The sequence below is a fragment of the Colossoma macropomum genome, unplaced genomic scaffold, assembly GCF_904425465.1.
Source record: "Colossoma macropomum unplaced genomic scaffold, Colossoma_macropomum, whole genome shotgun sequence".
Taxonomy (NCBI): Eukaryota; Metazoa; Chordata; class Actinopteri; order Characiformes; family Serrasalmidae; genus Colossoma; species Colossoma macropomum.
In genome coordinates, this window is record NW_023494786.1 from 33,991,883 (window position 1) to 34,012,535 (window position 20,653).

General features: G+C 40.2%; 1 protein-coding gene across 1 annotated transcript in view; it reads right to left on the reverse strand.

The window, feature by feature from the left end:
* grin3ba (glutamate receptor, ionotropic, N-methyl-D-aspartate 3Ba) overlaps positions 1–20,653 on the reverse strand; it is a 149,422-nt gene that overhangs the window by 20,979 nt on the left and 107,790 nt on the right. Inside the window, exons 6-7 of the mRNA XM_036597834.1 lie at positions 16,640–16,755; positions 7,020–7,171 (exon numbers count right to left, since the gene is read on the reverse strand). Of these exons, the coding sequence (XP_036453727.1) occupies positions 7,020–7,171; positions 16,640–16,755 (268 nt within the window). The remainder of the gene's footprint in view (positions 1–7,019; positions 7,172–16,639; positions 16,756–20,653) is intronic.

Here is a 20,653-nt window from a genome sequence, read left to right on the forward strand (position 1 = left end):
TCACCACTAGGTTATATCTGAGTAATGGCAGGAAGGTGGTAGCTTTCTCATGCTTGTGACTGAATGGATGTGATAGCCGGTGCGTATTGTTAGTTATTGCTCAGTGGTCAGGAATATCATCAGAGCAAATGCACACGGACGTGACTCACATTCGCCGGTTTGTATGAATTACATATAAACAGTAGTGTAGTGGTGTGTATATGCAGGTCTAGGTGGGTACCCTCCTCTGATTTACCATATACTCACCTAAATACAACCAGAGATACAATATATGGCCAAAAGTATTGGGACACCCCTCCTAATTATTGAGTTCAGGTGTTTCAGCCACGCCCATTGCTAACAGGTGTATAAAATCAAGTACATAGCCTTGCAGTGTCTATAGAAACCCACTGGCAGTAGAATGGGTCAAACTGAAGAGCTCAGTGACTTTAAACATGGCACGGTCATAGGATGCCTCCTCTGCCACAAGTCAGTTCATGGCATTTCTTCCCTGCTAGATCTGCCTCAGTGAAATGGAAGCATCAAGGAGAAACACCAGCTCAGCAATAAAGCAGCAGATCATGCAAACTCAGAGCGGGGCCGCTAAGAGCTGAAGCATGTAGCGCGTAAAAATGGCCTCTGTTTCATCACTACAGTGTTTCACACTGTGTCTGGAAGCAACATCAGCACAAGAACTGTGCATTGGGAACTTCACGAGACCAATTTCCATGGCTGAGCAGCTGCACACAGGCCTAAGATCACTATGCGCAATGCCAAGTGTCGGATGGAGTGGTGTAAAGCGCCACCACTGGACTCTGGAGCAGTGGAAACGTGTTCTCTGGAGTGATGAATCAGCTTCACTGACAGTCTGATGGACGACTCTTGGTTTGTTGGATGCCAGGAATGATCCCTATATGCTTATAATATGCTGTATTAAGTCCATATTGACATCCTTTTTTACATACAAGCCCATATTTAGATTCTTTAGTTAGAAGGTATACGTAATGGTTTTGGCTCACAGTGTGTGGATGGATGCATGCATTTTGGGGTGGGGGTCCCAACGAAGACACAGTACACCCTGTCACTACAGCACTGCATGTAGGTCAGTGTATGTGTTCACCACCCAGTTATACATTTCTATTCCTTCTGAAGATCAAGACTCTGTAGACAGACTAACCAGCTGTGTGTCGGATATTTCTCAGTGGATTTTGCAGTTTTCTACAATTAAATCATGAAAAAACTGAAATACTGATTGTTGGTACAGAAACTCAGAGAAAAATGATTTATGAGGAACTTGGTTATTTAGCTTCATCTACCAAACCTGAAGTACAAAACCTGGGTGTGATCTTAGACTCTGAGCTCTGTTTTATCTGCATGTAAACACAGACACTAAAGTAGTTTCTTATCATTTGAGAAATATCGCTAAGTTTCAGCCTTTTCTCTCTCAGAGAAACTTATTCATGCATTTGCTACAGCAGAGTTGATCACTGTAATGATCTTCTTACTGGACTTCCTAAGAAAACTATACGTCCCTTACAACTCGTACAAAATGCAGCAGCATCCTAACAAAAACTAAACAGACAGATCAGATTAGTCCTGTTTTAAAAGGGCTGCACTGGCTGCCTGTATCATTCAGGATAGATTTTAAGGTTCTGCTACTAGTTTTTAAAGCTCAAAAAGACCTAAAGCTCTGCTTACATCACAGAGTGTCTGTCTGTTTATGTTCCAGCATGTAATCTAAGATCTGCAGATAGTGGCCTTCTACAGAGACCCTCTGTACAATACAGGAAACATGGAGAGACTCTTTCAGTTATTCTGCTTCTAGACTGTGGAGCTCAGTTCACCTTTTATTAGACAGTCAAGCTCAGTGCTCACTTTTAAGAAGCACCTAAAAACGTCTCTCTTTAACTCAGCATTTAATTAAAACTCTACGTCTCATGGTTTTTATCTTCTAATTTGATTGGTTTCATTTTCTTCTGATTCTAAATAAATACTGATGATTTCTTGTATAACTATGTTTTATCACCTGTCTGTAAAGCACTTTGAGCTGCCACCAGCATGAAAAGTGCTATATAAATAAAAATGTTTTATAATTATTATTATTATTATTACAAGAGCTGTTTTGTACTGTATGATATAGATCATTTAAGTGCATGCAGCAAATTAAACAAAAACATCTGTAGGGACCCATGCAGGTCATCATTAAGCTAAAATTTCAAGGTAGAGACAAAAGTTGGACCATCCACCTCCCTAGTACTGTTGAAAAGAGACCCTCCCTAAAAGCCACAGTGTAATTTGAACACTGATTCTCAGTTTTGATGTTGTGGATGACTATTATAATGTTTATCTTAGCCAGAAGTATCTCATGCCTACATGAGCAATGAACATATGAGTAATGCATTTTCCTCTGAGTGGTATATATGAACATAGAAGAAAGCGCTGCACAGTGGTAAAATGTAGCCCATCTTGAAGTCTGGATTGCGTCTGCACTTTTGACCATTTTTATGGATAACAGTTTGTCATTTGTATGGCACGAAATACTTCGATGCTTGCTTTAATGAAGCCCGACCGGCTGAGACAATGTCATGTCTTGTAGGAGCGCTGCAGGTCCTGCGAGGTGCTGGACCGCATCTCCGCTGATGGAGTGTGCGCTGGTGGCTCGGAGCCGCAGGTGTGAGGTGGTAGAGCTGACACACACCCCTCAGGAATGAGAATGGATTGCAGTGACACAGCGCCTCTCTGATGAAATGGCTATCAGACTGCGGGAGACAGCCGAGTCAGACAGAAGAAGCTTTTAGAGGAAAATGTCTCCCTGCAGACCATCAGGAAAACCTTTATGTAGGGGCCACAGTCTAATTCCCATACACTACATTTGCGAATCCACTTTGACTGTATTTAAACAAAACAGTACAAATACATGATACGGAGCGTTTTACCTTCATTGTATTCTGAAATGCCTGCAATACTTTCAAAAAAGTTGAGACGGGCCAATTTAGGATGTAGTGGAATGTTCAAAAACATCTTAAACAGATGATGCAATTATGCTTGGGTATTAAAAGAGAGTCTTTAATGAACAAGGATGGGTCAAGGTTCACCATCGAAAAATGCATTCGGAAGTTTAAGAACAAAGGGCCTCATTCACCAATTTCTTCCTAAGTTTGTTCTTAAGTGTGTTGTTGAGAAAGGTCCTAAGAAAAAGTCTACGTCAGATTCATGACGTGTTTTGAAAACACAGAACTGTTGTGTAGATTCTGTTCTTACCCAAGAACAAATCCCAGATAAGAGAACACTGGTGAGTCAGAATCTTCGTGAAAACTGCGTAAGTGGGTTTTTAGAAGAAATTTCTTCTTAAGCCTCTACTGCATGCATTATGAGAGCAATAAAAAAAAGTTCAATTCACTTTTCTCGCATAAAATGATCCTTGATTTATTTTTTGGACCCAATTGTTAAATTCAAAAACATTTAAAAATAATGAGTGCAGGGGTCCTTCTGGAGTATGTTGCTTTGAGGCAACATTGTGCATCAAAGAGATGAAATGATACAGAGCTGTGTTCCCTAAAGTGGTGAGTTCCCTGGCTTGTGATTGGCTAAATCCATTCCACTGTCGTGCAGTGTTGCCTCTATGCAACAAACATATTTCAGCAAATTCACATGAAAAAAAATTGATACTGAATGTTAAAAAGAGGTTTAAATGTGTCCACTAAGAGATAGTTTGACCAAGCACATGCCTTTTATAGACTTACTCAAACTCCTCCTTTTATTGTTAACCCTATTATAGTCTTTAAATATGTATACCGTTATTGTAAAGTGAAGAAAATTAGTTTGCTGCCCTGAGGCAACATTGTGCAATAGAGGGTTAAGAACAGTTGGTGAAAGAGGCCCAATGGTCCTCAATAAACAATTGCAAGGATTTTTGTTTTGGTATTTCACCCTCTACAGTGCATAATGTCATTAAAAGATTCAGGGAACCTGGAGAAATCTCTGTGCGTAAAGGACAAGGCTGAAAACCAAGACTGAATTCCTGAGATCTTCTACCACTCAGACAGCACTGCCTTAAAAACAGACATGCCTCTGATATACTATGACAAACAGTTGTGAATAAACACTGTTCATCACTGCATCCACAAATATAGGTTAAGGCTGTACTATGTAGTGGAAGCCATATGTGTCAGCCACTCTTATTATGTAGCATATAGTTGTTTTACACTTGTGAGGGAGAGTAGCAAACTTACGTTACGTTGCTTCTCATGTTAGAGTCATTATATTGGGAAACGATTATGGTTTTAAGTTTAGTGTATTACATGTATGTATGTATCTGTACTCTAAAAACACTGAATGGACAGGTTAACATATACAGTGTTTCCCTTTGCAGAAGGACTTTTTGTTGCATTCTTTCTCTGTTTGGACACGATGGAAGGAATAACAGGTTCCTAAGAGTCATGAAAAGTGGATTCGCCACGAAGCGAGGATTTACTCTAGAATCTTGGATTAACTTGTTGGATTATGACCGGTAACACTGAAGCATTGGAGAGAAAACAAGAGCATGAAATTAAACAGTGTTTACACCTGGCGAGAGCTTTCCATTTCATTTAGCAAAATACTGAATACTAGAGACTGTTGTCATCTTTTCTGATGATATGCTGTTTGATCAATTCTTAACTGTGGGAAAACACAATTTGTGGATACATCCCAAGTTCTGTGAGACCGTCAGTACAAATTAAAGAACAACTGGGACAAAAGATTTAATTTGTTTTTAAACCGGCTGTGAATATAGGAGTTTTTTGCTACATGTAAACACCACCGACTTCTCTGGGTTCAAGCTCATCTGAAGTGGGCTGATGTACAGCAGAAACATGCATTGTGATCTGATGAGTCAACATTTCAGATTGTTTATGGATATTACAGGCATTGTGTGCTCTGAGCCAAAGACGAAAAGGACCATCCAGAGTTTTACCAGTGTAAAGTTCAAAAGCTTGGCTTTATCATAGTTTAGACCCAATATATATATATATTAGCCCTCATGGCATGGATAACTTAATCACTGAAAGGCATGTACACATTTTAGTGCAACATCTGGAGCTTCTCTCCTGACTTTTTGGGGATTTGGACCAGGAAAATGTATATTGATAACTAAAAACAAAACATCAAATGTCATGTTTTTGTACTGTTTTCAATTGTATATGTTTAACTGTTTAACAATTTAGTACACTGTAAAAAATAATATCTTAGCAAGTGAAAACATCTTAAATGTAGTCAAAAAACTAATAATTCTCATTGAGATTATTGTAGAAATAAGATTATTCCACCTGTTTCTGTACATTTTTACTTGTTTTAAGTGATTTTTTCTGGTGAAACTGTCTTATTCCATTGGCAGATTAGTTTACTTGTTTTGGAAAAATAATGAAGATAATTTTGTTTATTTTAAGCAATAATGTTTAAAACAAGTAACATGATCTGCCAATGAAATAAGACACTTTTATAAGATAAAACTACTTAAAACAAGTAAAAACGTCTAGAAATAACTTAAATAATCTCACAATATTCTTACAATCCTTATGACAAGTGGGCCCAAACCATGCTGGCAAAAGTCCCCCATAGTATAACAGAGCCACTGGACCCCCTCACTGTAGCGGCATTCAAGCCTGGTGTTCTCTTGGTGTACACTGCAATATGGTGAAGGGTGACTCATCTAACCAGACAACTTTTTTTTTTCCCAGTAGATCAGTGCTGATGCTTTTTACACCACTGACCTCTCAGATGGTCATTCATCTTTATAAAAAGAGGTTAATGTGCTGCAGCCCTACTATAATCTCCCTCTCAATGTAGTTGTGGATGGATTGTTCTTACTGACAGTCTGATCATGCCTTGCATTGGCTGTGTTTACATGCAAAGATTTTTGCCAAACCGATTGAATACAATCCGATTACAGATTCAGACTGAGGTGTTTATATTCACTCTATTCAACAATTTGATGGAAAATCTTCGTTTACATGCTCACTACAAGTAATCAGATGCAAAATGACGTGCATGCGTAGAGTAGCGCTTAGAGTAAACGTTACCATGACAGCGAACATCACGTGAGTCCAGTCAGAGTGAGATGAGCAGCAGTGAGCAGCGCTTGTGTTTTTAACTGCTTTAAAATGATGTCAGACTCAGGAAAACGTCCTTCACATGTCCTTATTGAAGAAGGCCGAGAGGAAGACGTCGTGTTCTGAGACACATAAGCTGGACGTCCGTCCCACCGCCGTCTTTTAAAGATCAGAGCATAAACTTCGTCTCCTCTGCAGACCAGTTTCTGCTCCGCCATGTTGAACGGTATAAACTTTCACTATGACGCGATGAACATGATCAGAACTGACTTAAACTTTCCGATAGGGAATGTAATCAGATACAGACGTTTACACTGATATTATTCTTCTATTTAACAGAATATTTAGAAGTTTATCCACCTCGTTCAGTCGGATAGAAATTGTATTCTGAAAGGCCTCAATCGGACTAGACTATTCCGATTGAGGTGTTTACATGGATGTGTTCTATTCCGATTGAGCTATTAATCGGACTATTAACGGATTATCAGCCTGCATGTAAACGTGGCTAGTGACGTTCTCAGTCCCTTGAAGAACAGCTGCTGTTCTGTTTTCTACATATCGCACTAATAAATGAGCATCATGCTCACTGAATGAGTGATTTCGACTACAGTTAGCAACCCTGTTTACTGATGTTTTTCCCACAAATCTAAAGCACGTCACTTTAGTTTAGTGAGCCAGTTGAACGCAGTCTTTGTGGATGAATTTCCTTCCAATCATGGCCCAATAATGAATCCTCTTTCAAAATCACTTGCCATCTTGATCCAAAATTGAAGTCAGCTGGGTCTGCTCAGGTTTCATGCCTGCCACAGAGCACGCTTGGATGTTAATTGTTTAATTGTATCACCTGTCTGGAAGCATCTGCACTCATTATGTTTTTCCACTCATTTATATCAGGTTATACACAGCCACACAGCATACAGTCTCACAAACACATTTCTCCATTATTCTCACCTCTGTCACGGCGAAGACCCTCTTCCCACATGGGACCACTTTGTACCACTTGTCGTGCAGCATGTCCATGTAGCCATCAGACTTATAGCGGCTAACGTACTCGGACACATTACGGGTCAGAGGAGAGTTCTGGGGCAGACCGATCCCATAACCTGAGAAACAGAGTGAGATGTTTTACATATTATTTAATAATCCATAAGCTTTATTCTTGATTGTATATGTATATTATGTCTGTAATTTACAGTGCTAATCAATGGCATTGCCAGGACGTGTGCCCCAATAGAATCTTGCCATGAAACCAAAAAAAATATATATATATAAAATAATAATTAACAAATATTCCACTTTATTTTTTACTGTTGAACTGAATTACACAAAGTTCATAACAGTGCATATTCAGTAGCGCACAGCCTCTGCATTTCCCAAACTCATCCATCACCCTCCAGCTTGCTTGAATGGTTTACACTTCCTTGAACCCATGAACTTGTTGGTTAAACACAGGTGATTTACATGGAGACAGAGATAAGGACAGAGGCAGGGACAGTGATGGGCACATAGATGGGGACATAGAAGGAACAAGAATAAGATGGAGTGGGACAGATGTAAGCACAGGCACTGGGACAGACAAAGTAAAAAGGAACAGGACAGTGACATGAACTGGTTTAGGGATTGGAAGAGTGACAAAAACATCAAAACAAAAAAACAGGAGAAGCACAGGGACTGGAACAGGTACAGCGACTAGTATGGAACTAAGATAGTGACAAGGACTGGGACAGAGACAGAGATGGGTAGAGTGACAGTAATCAAAAACATGGAAAGAAAGAGTAGCAAGGACTGGGACAGAAAGAGTGACAAGGCTGGGGATGGAGACAGGGACTAGGACAGGGACAGAGATTGACCCATGTTGTAACACTCACTGTACCAGGATATGGAAAGAGATAGGGACCAGGACGGTGACAGGGACAAGACCAGAAATGGAATTGGAGCGGAGATCAGGAACTGACTCAAAGACAAGACCAAGGATAGACTCTGAGACGGGACCAGGAGTGGACTCAGAGATGGGACGAGGGAATGGACTCAGAGACAGGACCAGGAATGGATTTAGAGACGGGACCAGGAATGGACTCAGAGACGGGACAAGAGATGGATTTAGAGACGGGACCAGGAGTGGACTCAGAGACGGGACAAGAGATGGATTTAGAGACGGGACCAGGAGTGGACTGAGAGATGGGACAAGAGATGGATTTAGAGATGGGACCAGGAATGGACTCAGAGACGGGACAAGAGATGGATTTAGAGATGGGACAAGGGAATGGACTCAGAGACGGGACCAGGAATGGACTCAGAGACGGGACGAGGGAATGGACTCAGAGACGGGACCAGGAATGGACTCAGAGACGGGACCAGGAATGGACTCAGAGACGGGACAAGGGAATGGACTCAGAGATGGGACCCAGAAGCCCTTCAGAGGAGAATAACTGGAGGAGTGTGAAGGCCCAGACTTAGACTTTGTCCTTTTCACCCCACAGAGTCCTCTACAGTTTTTCTGGGTTGTAGTTGGATAATTGCTGCTAAAAACTCCTGGGTAGCACAGATTATTGAATCATATCTTATGAAGTGAGGTGCTAAGTCAGGGAGTGAGGAGCGGTAAACGGAAAACCTGGAGCGGAGTGATTACAGAATGCTTTGAGCGATATTCTCTACTTCTTTTCTCTTCTTCTTTTTCCTCTGTTCTTTTTCCTCTCTTGCTTCTTTCTTCTGTCCTCTCTTCTCTTCTCCTATTTCCTGTTGTCTCCTCTCAATCACGTTCCTCTGCTCAACAAACCTGCTGTTTTTGAACTTTCCCTGCTGTTGGTGAGGTGGCTGAGCTGGCTGCCTGCTGTAATATTCTTAATGGAGTGAATTTGAGTCATAAATGGCTCAGCACTCTATAAAACGGCGGCTGAAGGATTTTCCTGCTGTCTCTGTGTGAACAGAGCACGGCTCTATGGTGGCTTCTCTTGATTAGCCCTGACTCCATTAGACCAGGCTTTATCATAAGGTTTGCAGAGACTCTAAGCTGTTAATTGAACGGCCTGCTGTTTTATTCCGGCTGCTGGACGGCTCTCATTGACCACCTCCCACACTCACGGCTCCACGGCACAAAAGCACCATCCACTGAAGGACGACAGTGGGAGTGCAGTGGTCAAGTTTTGATCAGCTCTCTAGTGCTGTAGGTTTAATTCTCACATTATTACTGCCATTCAAATACGTTCACTGTTTTTATTTATTATTATTTATATCTATTTTAACAACATGCCTCCAAATTTTCAAGACCATTAATGCTTTTTCCCTTAATGAAGCTATTATATGGGTGTTGCGTCATTCTCAGCACTGCAGTGACACTGATGTGGTGGTGGCGGCATGTTAGTGTGCGCTGTGCTGGTGCGAGTGGATCAGACACAGCAGTCCTGCTTGGTATTCTTAACTAACTAAAGCTGCAGCACTGCTCTGCCTCAGGGTGGCGCTGCAGACCGGTTCACCCAGTTGGTCCTTCATAGTCTAGAAACTGTACCTCTGCCCGGATTCCTCTGAAAAACTTTCCAATGAGCTGCAGCAGATCTGTAAATCTGAAAACTCGCCCAGTTTCCCAAGAGTTTGGAGTGAAGAGTGACTGTTCCTCATTTCTCACACTGAAGACAGAAGAGGAGACGAGGAAGATCTCAGTTACTGTGAGGAAGAGCGCAGAACCGCACTAGAACAGAGACTCTACAGAAGAGGAGACGAGGAAGATCTCAGTTACTGTGAGGAAGAGCGCAGAACCGCACTAGAACAGAGACTTTCCAGAAGAAGAACCGATAAACCAATCAGAGCCGCTACGATGAGTGAGTTAGCAGCCAGCCAATGCTGGAGAAGCCAGCCAACATGGGACCCCCTGAATACCAGGGGGGATTTTACACACTGGCTGCAACTAGCAACTATTTTCCTAATCGATTAGTTGGTCCATTATGACTTCAGTTAATCCATTAGCTGAGAAAACCTGCAGATCTTAGGCTGGAAATTATGTTTCATTTAGCAAATTTATTCTTCCTTTATAAAAAACTAAACATCTACTGCATCTTCTTATTCATATTTTATAAAAAGAGCTTTTATCAAGGACACTGCAACAGATTTCCTGCATCGCTCTTGAAAGCTATTTTTGTAAAGTGCAGAAAGAATATAAGAACAACACATCCAGGGAAGCAGGAGGACAAAACCTGGAGAAAAACACTTAAACCACCCGAGCTGGTCTGTGTGCATTAGACTAAAAGCAGCTCTGTTATCTGCAACGTTGAGTCGAGCAGTTTAGACAAGCAGATTCAAACTGCAGCTCATCTTCAGCCAGTGCTGCTTATTCTACCCACATGGAAAAAAATTTATGGACATTTTTTTTTATATATATTTGAACATTTCAAATACATTGCAGTCCATGCCAAAATACATTCCAAGCACTGTAATCTATTTCAGAATATGTTGCCGTATTAACCAAATATATTTTAAAATGCATTTACTTTAAAATATATGGGGGAAACATTACACACAGAAATGTACCATGCAAAAATAAATGCATGTAAATAATAACAATAAATGCATGTAAATAAACCTGTAATAAGACAAAAGCAAGTGTTGTAGGTACTGATACTCTTGAAAATACAGTTATGATTTTATATCTTGTTCATTTGACATTTCATGAGTGTCTTACTGCATACATGCATGGTTAATGTAAAGTCAGTACTGTGGTAATAACTTCAGGTTCCTGTAGATGGCGCTGCACAAGGATGATTGGGCTATAAATACCTGCGGGTATGTGACGGGATTCATAGATTGAGAAGAGGTGGTACAGTGCAGTGAGTGTCTCGTTCGATGTGTGGGAAACGAAAATGGGTCGCAAAGCAGACGTTAATGATCAGCAAAAAGGAGGGACTGCATTTGCGTGTATCAAAGGCCACAGTGTGAAGGAAGTAGCTGAGTTTGCAGTTGTATCGAAGCGCACGGTCATACAGGTCGACCAGCAGTCGCAAAATTCCCAGTCTACAGGAAATTCTCACCAGAATTGTGGCTGAAAGACAAAACTGAAGGACAGGGAACGCTGGTGTGTTTCACAGCTTGGGAATAGAACTCACTTTGCTTCGAGACAAGAATTGCTTCTAGAAGTCAACGCAGGTTCTTCACAACCAATTTCTGAAAGAACTCTCCGCACGGAACTGCATACCATGAACATATGGAGCAGAGTGCCACGCAAGAGGCCTCAGGAAGCCTTCAAAGAGGACTGCATTCAATGTGTAGTTCAAACTGGAGGAGCTCTGTGATGATCTGGGGGTGTTTTAATTACATGGAAATTGGTTCTTTGGTTGAGGTGGCAGTAAATTTGAACCACAGTGCCGACATTGAGTTGCTGGACAACCAGGTGTTGGCTTTTGCTCATCGTCTTACCGAGAAACATCACATTCCCGTTATTCCAAGGCTGCAAATGGGACTGATTGGCATGATGATCATTCAGGAGCGTTCACACATCTGGACTGGCCCGCAAAATCCCCAGATTTGAATCCTCTTGAAAATCTGTGGGAGGGCCTGGAACAGCGAGTAAGACGCCAGGGAACGCTCCATTGAATCTGGATGAACTGCACAGTTCTTTGATGCAGGAGTGGCTGAACATTGATGTCGCCTACATCCAGAAATGTATCCAGTTCAGGCCAAATTGAATCTCAGCTGTTATATGTGCTGGTGGAGATATTATATGCTATTAGTTACGTTTCAGTCACACGTGACAAATTTTTTGTCTGGTGAGCTTAATAACAAATACAAATAAATGCATTTTAAACATATACACCGATCAGGCATAACATTCTGACCACCTCCTTGTTTCTACGCTCATTGTCCATTTTATCAGCTCCACTTACTATATAGGTGCACTTCGTAGTTCTACAGTTACAGACTGTAGTCCATCTGTTTCTCTGCATACTTTGTTAGCCCCCTTTTACCCTGTTCTTCAGTGGTCAGGACCCCCATGGACCCTCACAGAGCAGGTACTATTTGGGTGGTGGATCATTCTCAGCACTGCAGTAACACTGACGTGGTGGTGGTGTGTTAGTGTGTGTTGCGCTTGTCTGAGTGGATCAGACACAGCAGTGCTGCTGAAAGGCAGACAGTGATGCTGTGTTTACTTTTCATTGTGGTTTTAATTGGATATTAGTATCTCACTGGGCTGAGTTTCTGCCGTGGGTGTATAATCTCTCCGAGCTCGGTTTACACATCATACAGGAAACCGTCTTTTTACATCGATAACATGATTCATTGCCAAAAGTCTTTTATTATGGATATTAGCAATGATGTTGATTAGTTGTTGCAGTCCTAAAATATTAAATCCCAGTCTATTAAATCAAATGTTCAGTAGGGGTCGTTCTCCATTTGCAGTGGGAATTCAGGTGGATACATTTTTAAAAAATCTCTTTCTTTCACCCCAAAACTAAATAACTTTATTATGTCCATTAATATCTCCTGTTATCATAAATGCAGAAAGGAGAGCTTAATTCAAACATATTTTACAGTCACTGGTGTTGTATGAATATGGTGTAACTGGGACGGTGACTCCTGGTTAAAACTGAGGATTCTGTAAATTGGCTGACTCGTTGGCTGATCAGGTGACCTTGTGTAAGTATTTAAAATCAGTACTAAAAATGATATATGTATTATTTTGACAATATTTTAATCACCCAGCCATTAAAGAACATAACACTGGTGACACACAGAAGTTATGTGCTGCCTATTAAACAAAATTATTAATAAATGAATGAAATATAGTGAGCGAGTGTGACTCGCCTTCTCATGCCTTGAGATGCTTCCTCTCTGATGAGCCTCGACCCAAAGAAGCAGTTTAACAGAGCTGAAAATACTGTGTTAGAATGTAAAATAAGAATCCTGATGACACCAGCGAGCAAAATCTGTGACAAATTAATTTTTAAAATAAAATACATATTTTTAATGATATAATAATAAACATGAATCTGTTTTATACAAGTTCCTGAGTTAAACCTCTTAAAAATATTGTTTTATATTAAAATGGTTTCCCAAATGTTGAAAATTGGTTTTGTGACAAGCTGTTTTCCAGATGCAGAGCGACTATGAAACAGGATAAAGAAAGAAAAGTCAGAGAATCATGAGGAAAAGGTTAATCTTATTTAATCTTAGGTCAACTGTGTAAAAGTACATACTGACGTTTGGAGCTGTGCCTAATATTTTGAGCATCTGTTTAAGCCCTGCAACCTCTGTGACATGGTTTCCCACCACAAATAGAGAATGACTCGTTTACATTCTGTTAAAATCTGGCATTTTTTCCTCTGTAGAAGATTTTTTTCGTTCTGCAAATCAAGTCTGAACACACAATAATGGTAACACTTTCTATGAATGTCACCTTTGTAAGCATCTATAAACACATTTATAACATGTTATAATGTATACATAAGGCATTATAAACATGGTTATAAATATTTATAAAAAGAATTACACTGAATTACACTTTATAGCCATGTTTATTATACATTATGAATTGTTAATACAATGCATTATAAATAGTGTTAATAACATGGAGAGCTTGGAGAGCGTAAAGTAAAGACAAATACCAAGCTAACGGTGGTGAACATTACCTTTCCCACATTGGGTAAAACACTGATGGCAGCTCTAGTTTAAACTCTGACATTTGAAGCCTGTAATGTGCTTTACTGTGAATGTTTTAGTGTTTCAGTAAATCCTTCAGTAAATACTTCAACTTGAAGCCTCACTCTGAACACTGGAGGAGGCTTTAGTACAGTACGCTTCACTTTACTTAGAGCGGACAAATACCACTTATGAGCTCTTATAATTTGTTATGATCAGTACTTATAATGTATTATGTTAACAAATCATAATGCATAATAAACATGGCTATAACGTGTAATGCATTTTTATAAATATTTATAGCTATGTTTATAATGTCTTATGCCTGCATTATAACATGTTATGAATGCGTTTATAGATGCTTACAAAGGTGACGTTCATAGAAAGTGTTACCATAATAACTTTATCAAATATAAGTCATAATAAAATCTCCTCCACTCACAAACATAAGCATGATATGAATTAAAGTTCAGCATCTGCACTTTCCACATCATTTCTTCAGTGAACCACAAATGAGAAATAATTCAGCAGCGTGTGAGCGTAGAGTCCAGAAGTTGAGGGAAATCCTGCACACACAGCAGGTGGTAACAGGTGCAGCTTCACTTCCCACATGACACGCCTCAAAGCCTTCAGCCCAGATGGAGCACGATTACTAACGTCCTTTAAAGTCAGATCAGTTACAGGCAGAGCCTGATTCTGTATTCATTCACAGACGAGCGTTTGGATGCATTCTGCCGCTCCTGTACAGGCATGGTGCCCTCTAGAATTATTGGCACCCTAGGTAAGCTGTAAAACTGTAATGAAAGAGTGCGGAAGGCTGCGGGTGAAAGCGTGAGCGAGCGTTAGTAGTGTTTCTCTATTAAAATCACAGCAGTGGGTCAGAGAACAGGCAGATAACATCACAGCCAAATGGATGTGGAATCATAATGAACAGTCACACTGAGGACAATACCTGAGAGAACTGGATCTAGAACCAAACGCAGGATCCAAGAACTAAAGCCTCGCTGGAGCTAGTTTAGTTCTACCTGGGCTGTTCTGTCATTTCAGTGATTAACGATAAGATCTATGAGCTTAATTCTAATCCAGTATGAATCTGCAGTGTGTGTAGTTTTACAGTCTGACAGTAATAATTGTGGAGCGATTTTAATCCAGTATGAATCTGCAGTGTGTAGTTTTACAGTCTGACTGTAATAATTGTGGAGTGATTTTAATCCAGTATGAATCTGCAGTGTGTAGTTTTACAGTCTGACAGTAATAATTGTGGAGTGATTTTAATCCAGTATGAATCTGCAGTGTGTAGTTTTACAGTCTGACAGTAATAATTGTGGAGAGATTTTAATCCAGTATGAATCTGCAGTGTGTGTAGTTTTTACAGTCTGACAGTAATAATTGTGGAGTGATTTTAATCCAGTATGAATCTGCAGTGTGTAGTTTTACAGTCTGACGGTAATAATTGTGGAGCGATTTTAATCCAGGTATGGTTTTATTTTATTCTGTCCCTTTTTTTTAAGTATGTCCTTTTTTTTAAAAAAATGTTGAATTTTGTCTGTTATCATACTTCATACTGTGTGTTGTAAATACATTGTAAATACATACGGTGTGAAAATATCATGAGATTACAGTTTGGATGACCTCACTCAAATGCGAGGTTTTGTTGATGTTCTAAGTGAAAAGTTAACACACACTTCTCCACATTTTATGAAAAAAAAAAATCAAACCTAAAACGTGGCCTGTGCTAAAATTATGGCACATATTTTTACTATATAAGTATTTTTTTTTAATTGTGCACTAAAACTAGCAGAAAAAGGCACATTCAAGGCAGAGGATGGGTTAACTCATGTCTTCACTGAGAAAATCAACACCACGTGGAGTTTGACCAGGGTTTTCATTTCCGCACTGCAGAGTAACTCCAGAAACAGTGAGGCTGTGGCTGTCAGAGCTGCGCCGGTTACGAGGCGAACTCTGCGTCCTTCTGACTGAACACTCTCACTTCAACCTCACGTCTCTCGGTAAATCTGCCTTCTTTCACCTCCACACTGCAGCCCGTCTTTGACAACTCCTGAATATAAACCCTGTAACCTTCACAGATCCGCAGGAGAGTGGTTCTGATTTTTATTTGATTTCATCCTGTTAGTTTATATTTGCACTGATAAAGCATCCTTGGCTCTGAGAACAGCACTACATTGTTTTATTTATATAGTGCCGTTCTTATCAATGATTAAATAAACAGTGTCTTCTCAAAGGTGGTCTCGTTGCTAACATGCATTTTAATGACCCAAAGGGCCTGTATCTTATATTTTTCATGAACTTTATTTTTCCCCTGAGGTCCATTTATAACATTTGTGTGCTTTTTTGTACCAAAAAGAGTCATAATTCATTATTTTACCATCCTCTTTTTATCTCTTAGAATTACTGCACCTTTGAGGCTGATATATGTAAATGAGCTCTGTTCCAATTGGCTGTGTCTCATTCAAAAAGCAGACGAGACTGAAACACTCCTTATAACTTTCATTACGTCATTACTTTGTCTTCTTTACAGTTATGTTTATTTATTTTAGAGTATTTTTGTGTTTATTTCAATTTTGATTACGTATATGCACTGCACTTTTTTATTTTACATTTATTTACATATAATTAAACAAAAGCTGCCTTGCCTTCAGTGTGACTGGGTGGGGCTAAACTGCTGCAGGCTGAAGAGGCAGGTATATGCAAATGTATTGGTTTTTGTGACCTCATACAAGCAATGAATTCAAAACAGGCTGATTTTGGCACCTAGCTTCCATTTATGGACTATATGGACTGAACAATATAAGTGAAATAATGTTTATGCTGGTGAAGTAATGATACCGGCCCTTTAAAAAAAATACTTTAAAATCAACAACAGGTAAAATAAAATCATCTCCCACGTTCGCTCTGGAGCGCCGTTCACAGCCTGAACAGCCCTTTACCTTCGATAGCGAAGGGCTTGCCCACGGTCAGCAGCTTGCAGTCGGCATCTATGGACACCTCGTAGTCCAGCAGGGCTTTGTCCATGATGAAGGCGTCCAACTGAGCCGGATCTGTCCTTCAACACAACGAGAGCAGAGCGGTCAGACACGCGTATACGGCTAATGAGCTGCTGATAATTACAGGCCAGACGTTTACACAGAACAAAAGTGTTTGACTAAATGTCTTTAGTTTCACAGCTGCAATGGTTCCCTAAAGGCTCCATCTCAGTACCTTTAGTCAGGGAACATAACTGAACCATAATCCACTGAAATGATATGTTCTAAGCTGTACTGACTCCACACACCCCGTCTCGCCTCCAGGCTTTTATTTTACTGTTCTGTTTAAAACATTCGGTTATGAAAAGGTACAAATACGAACTTTTCACCTGGAAACACTTATTTAAGGTTCACAATCAGACCTTAAAACCACTGTTGGAGCTTTGAGGGAACATTTACACTGTTTGTACCTTGATGAATGAAAAATGTACCTAAACAGAACCTTTATTTCTAACAGTGTACAGTGAGTCACATTGGCAGTGTGGACAGAATTAAAAAACTGCTCACAGTATGAAACTTTTTCACATTTTCATTTTGCTGACAGTGGGGTTTCTATTTAACGTTTTCCAAATTTTAACCAAATTTCCAAAAAGTTAGTAAAAGAAAATGCAAATCAGATGATTTACATATAAATATCACAACACAAAAACACAATATTGTTAACAAGAATACCATCATGTATATTCTCTATAGAAATTTAGATAGAATAGATTTGTTGCAAGCAAGAAGGGTCTGGGTTCGATTCCCCAGCCGGGCGACCAGGGACCTCTCTCTGTGGAGTTTACATGTTCTGTGATGGACTGGCGATCTGTCCAGGGTGTATCCTGCATTCCGCCCAATGAACGCTGGGACAGGCTCCAGCAGCCCACACGACCCAGGAGGATAAGTGGCTTAGAAGATGGATGGATGGATGGATAGATAGATTTGTTGTTTATTATAACATCATTTTTTCTTTTCATTTATTACTAAAATTGTCAGTCTGATCTGCATGATGCTAGAAATATTTCAACAAAATATCCCAATGATGATATATATGATAATAATAAGATAAGAAAAAAAGGGAAGGACCATAGGCATGTCCAGCCCCTTTTTAGGGGTGCTCAAGCTCCCCTAATAATAAGAGTAAAAAGTCGTCCTGTTTTGTTGCAGGTTGTCAATCAACGACCGTCCACTGTTTGAATCCGAGTGAGAGAAGCGAGCTGTTGTCATTGGTAGGCCTGTGTGTTGATATTAAAGCCAGGGTGCTAGACTAGTCTAGACGCTGGTCTCAAAGCTCTGATCCTAGAATCACCCCTGGGAAGGACCTTTAAAAACGTATGGCATGAGTTAACAAACAATCATAATATTACAGTAAAGAAGTGTTGATTCCAGATCAGGTTAGTGCTTAAATAGTTGGGTCATTTCTGGCTGTAACTACACTTTCAGTTGAGTTTGAAAATGCAATAGACAGCTTCATAATAAAGAACGAATAAATGATCTGGCTGCTCTTTTGCGAGTCAGCTATATTCCTTTTTCACCAAAAATCCCACAATCCCTAAAACGATCATTATCCAAAAAGTGGGAGGGATGTGCCCCCCTCGCCTCCCCCCCAAATATCCATCATTTGTATATAAATCTTGACTTCTTTGCTTGTCTACAAAGACAAAAATCAAATTTGCTTCCAGTTTTGTAAACGATGCACATATACATAAAAATATATTCCATCAACGTTCTTGAGGGAAAACTGCAAGGAAATTGGGAATTGCATCTTATGGCTACTGTGAGAAAGGGTCACTAAATTCAGGGTCATTAAGTTAACTTAAGGGTCATTAAATTCAGAAAAAAAAAATACCACTAGCAAGAAATGAAAAAAATTCAGCTAATTAATTATTCCTAGAATCATAAATTGAAAAACGGGGTCATGAATTCATCTCTTAATCAGTTTCTTCATGTTAAAGAATCTCATCTGGCTTCCTGCAGGATGGATAATTGAGATCCTGGCAGATAGAACTCTTATATAACCAGCATCCAGCAATATCTGACAATAAAACCTGCCGAGGAAACCAATCTGACAGAACGGTGGTGCAGAGTTTCTGGCATTGTGGAGGTTTTTGGCCCGGGATGTGAGCGGTAAAGATGCTGACCGTGTTATACGTCTCTGGAGGAGTGAGCCGGGGTGGTTTTGACACGAGAGGAAAAAACAGCATCAGTCATAAAAAGGAGAGAAAGTGCAGAAATACTTCACTGCGAGCGCGTGAGGGAGAGAGATAGTGACAGAGAGGCAGCGAGAGAGCGATAGATTGAGGGAGACGGAGGGGGGGAGGGGGGTGTTCTCTGGGGAATTTTCGGTCTCCGCTGAAGAGAGAGAACCTTTGGCCTTCTGCGGTGGGTTTAGAGGATTTGGGGGGCGACTGCCGTCGACTCTTTAGCAATTTGGAGGCTGCTCAGGTCGTGTTTCTCTCAGGGGCGAATGGAGACAGACTTACAAGTGTCAGGATTACGAGAGCAGCTGCTCGTTCCAGCCGCCTTTCTCCTCTCATGCTGCATTTATTTGAGAGCTGGGATCTGCTTGATGCCTCTAGTTCCTCTTTTGGGAAGAGGAGAGTGATTCTGCAGAGACCCCAGGGTAAACACATAAGAGCTCTTAAAGGAATAAATAAATAAATAAATAAATAAATAAATAAATCAACCTCTCCCAGCTCTGTTGGGCTTTTTGTAAAACCGAAGGATGGTGTTCGCAAGCCTCGCATAGACTGTCAAGCATCTATTTCTGCCTTTTAATCTGCTCCTCTTCTTTAATGCTGGGATGTTTGGATGGTGCTTTGATCTAACAAAGCAAAAATTCTTTAATCCTTCATTGCGTTTTTGTTGAATAGGATACATAAACACAAGACTACATAAACACTACATAAACTTTCTCTGACAGAACCGAAATGCAAGGCCAATGTTTTTTTGTTTTTGCTACACTCTAAAGACATTTGCTTTGGGATCAAAGGATGAATAAGACATTAAACCACAGTTTCAGCTAACTGATATTCACATGTAGATGAGACAGCTTAGAACATGACACCTTTTGCAGACCACCCAGTTTTTAGGTTAGCAAAACTTGATTATTTGTTTCTCTTGCTTGCAATAACTGCTGCCTTCTTCTTTCGTGATGCTTTTACCACAGCTTCTTTCAGCTTTTTGTGGGGAGGGATCTCCATTCAGTCTCCTCTCCTCTGTGAGCTAAATCAGATTAAGGTCTGGTGATTGACTTGGCCAGTCTAATTTCCCCTGATGAAGCCCTTTGTTGTGTTGGCAGTGTGTTTAGGGTCATTGTCTTGGTGCATGATGAAGTTCCTCCTGATTAGATTGAAAGCATTTCTCTGTAAACTGGCAGACAGAATGTTTCTGTGGATGTCTGGAATCATTCGGCTGCTACCATCATGATTTACTTCATCGATACAGATTAGTGAGCCCATTTCAGAAGTAGCCATGTGAGCCCGAGCCATGACACTACCTCCACCATGCTTCACCAATGTATGTTTTGGATCATGAGCATCACTTCTTTCTCCAAATTTTGGCCTTTCCATCACTTTAGCAGAAGCTACAGAAGTTTTGTGGCTCATCTTTGTCTTTCTTGAATTCCAATCTGGCCTTCTAGTTTTTATTGCTGATGATTGGTTTGCATCTTGTGGAATGGCCTCTATATGTCTGCGCTTAAAGTCTTCTGCGAAAGGTGGATTGTGATACCTTCAACCCCTGCCTTGTGGAGGTTGTTGATTGTTGTTTTTAGGTTTTTCTCCACAGCTCTCACAATGTTTCTTTCATCAACTGCTGTTGTTTTCCTTCATTGACCCCTTCGCTGTCTGGGTGTTAGTACACCAGTGGTTTCTTTCTGTTTCAGGACATTGCAGATTGTTGTATTGGCTATGCTGAATGCTTGAGCAGTGGCGC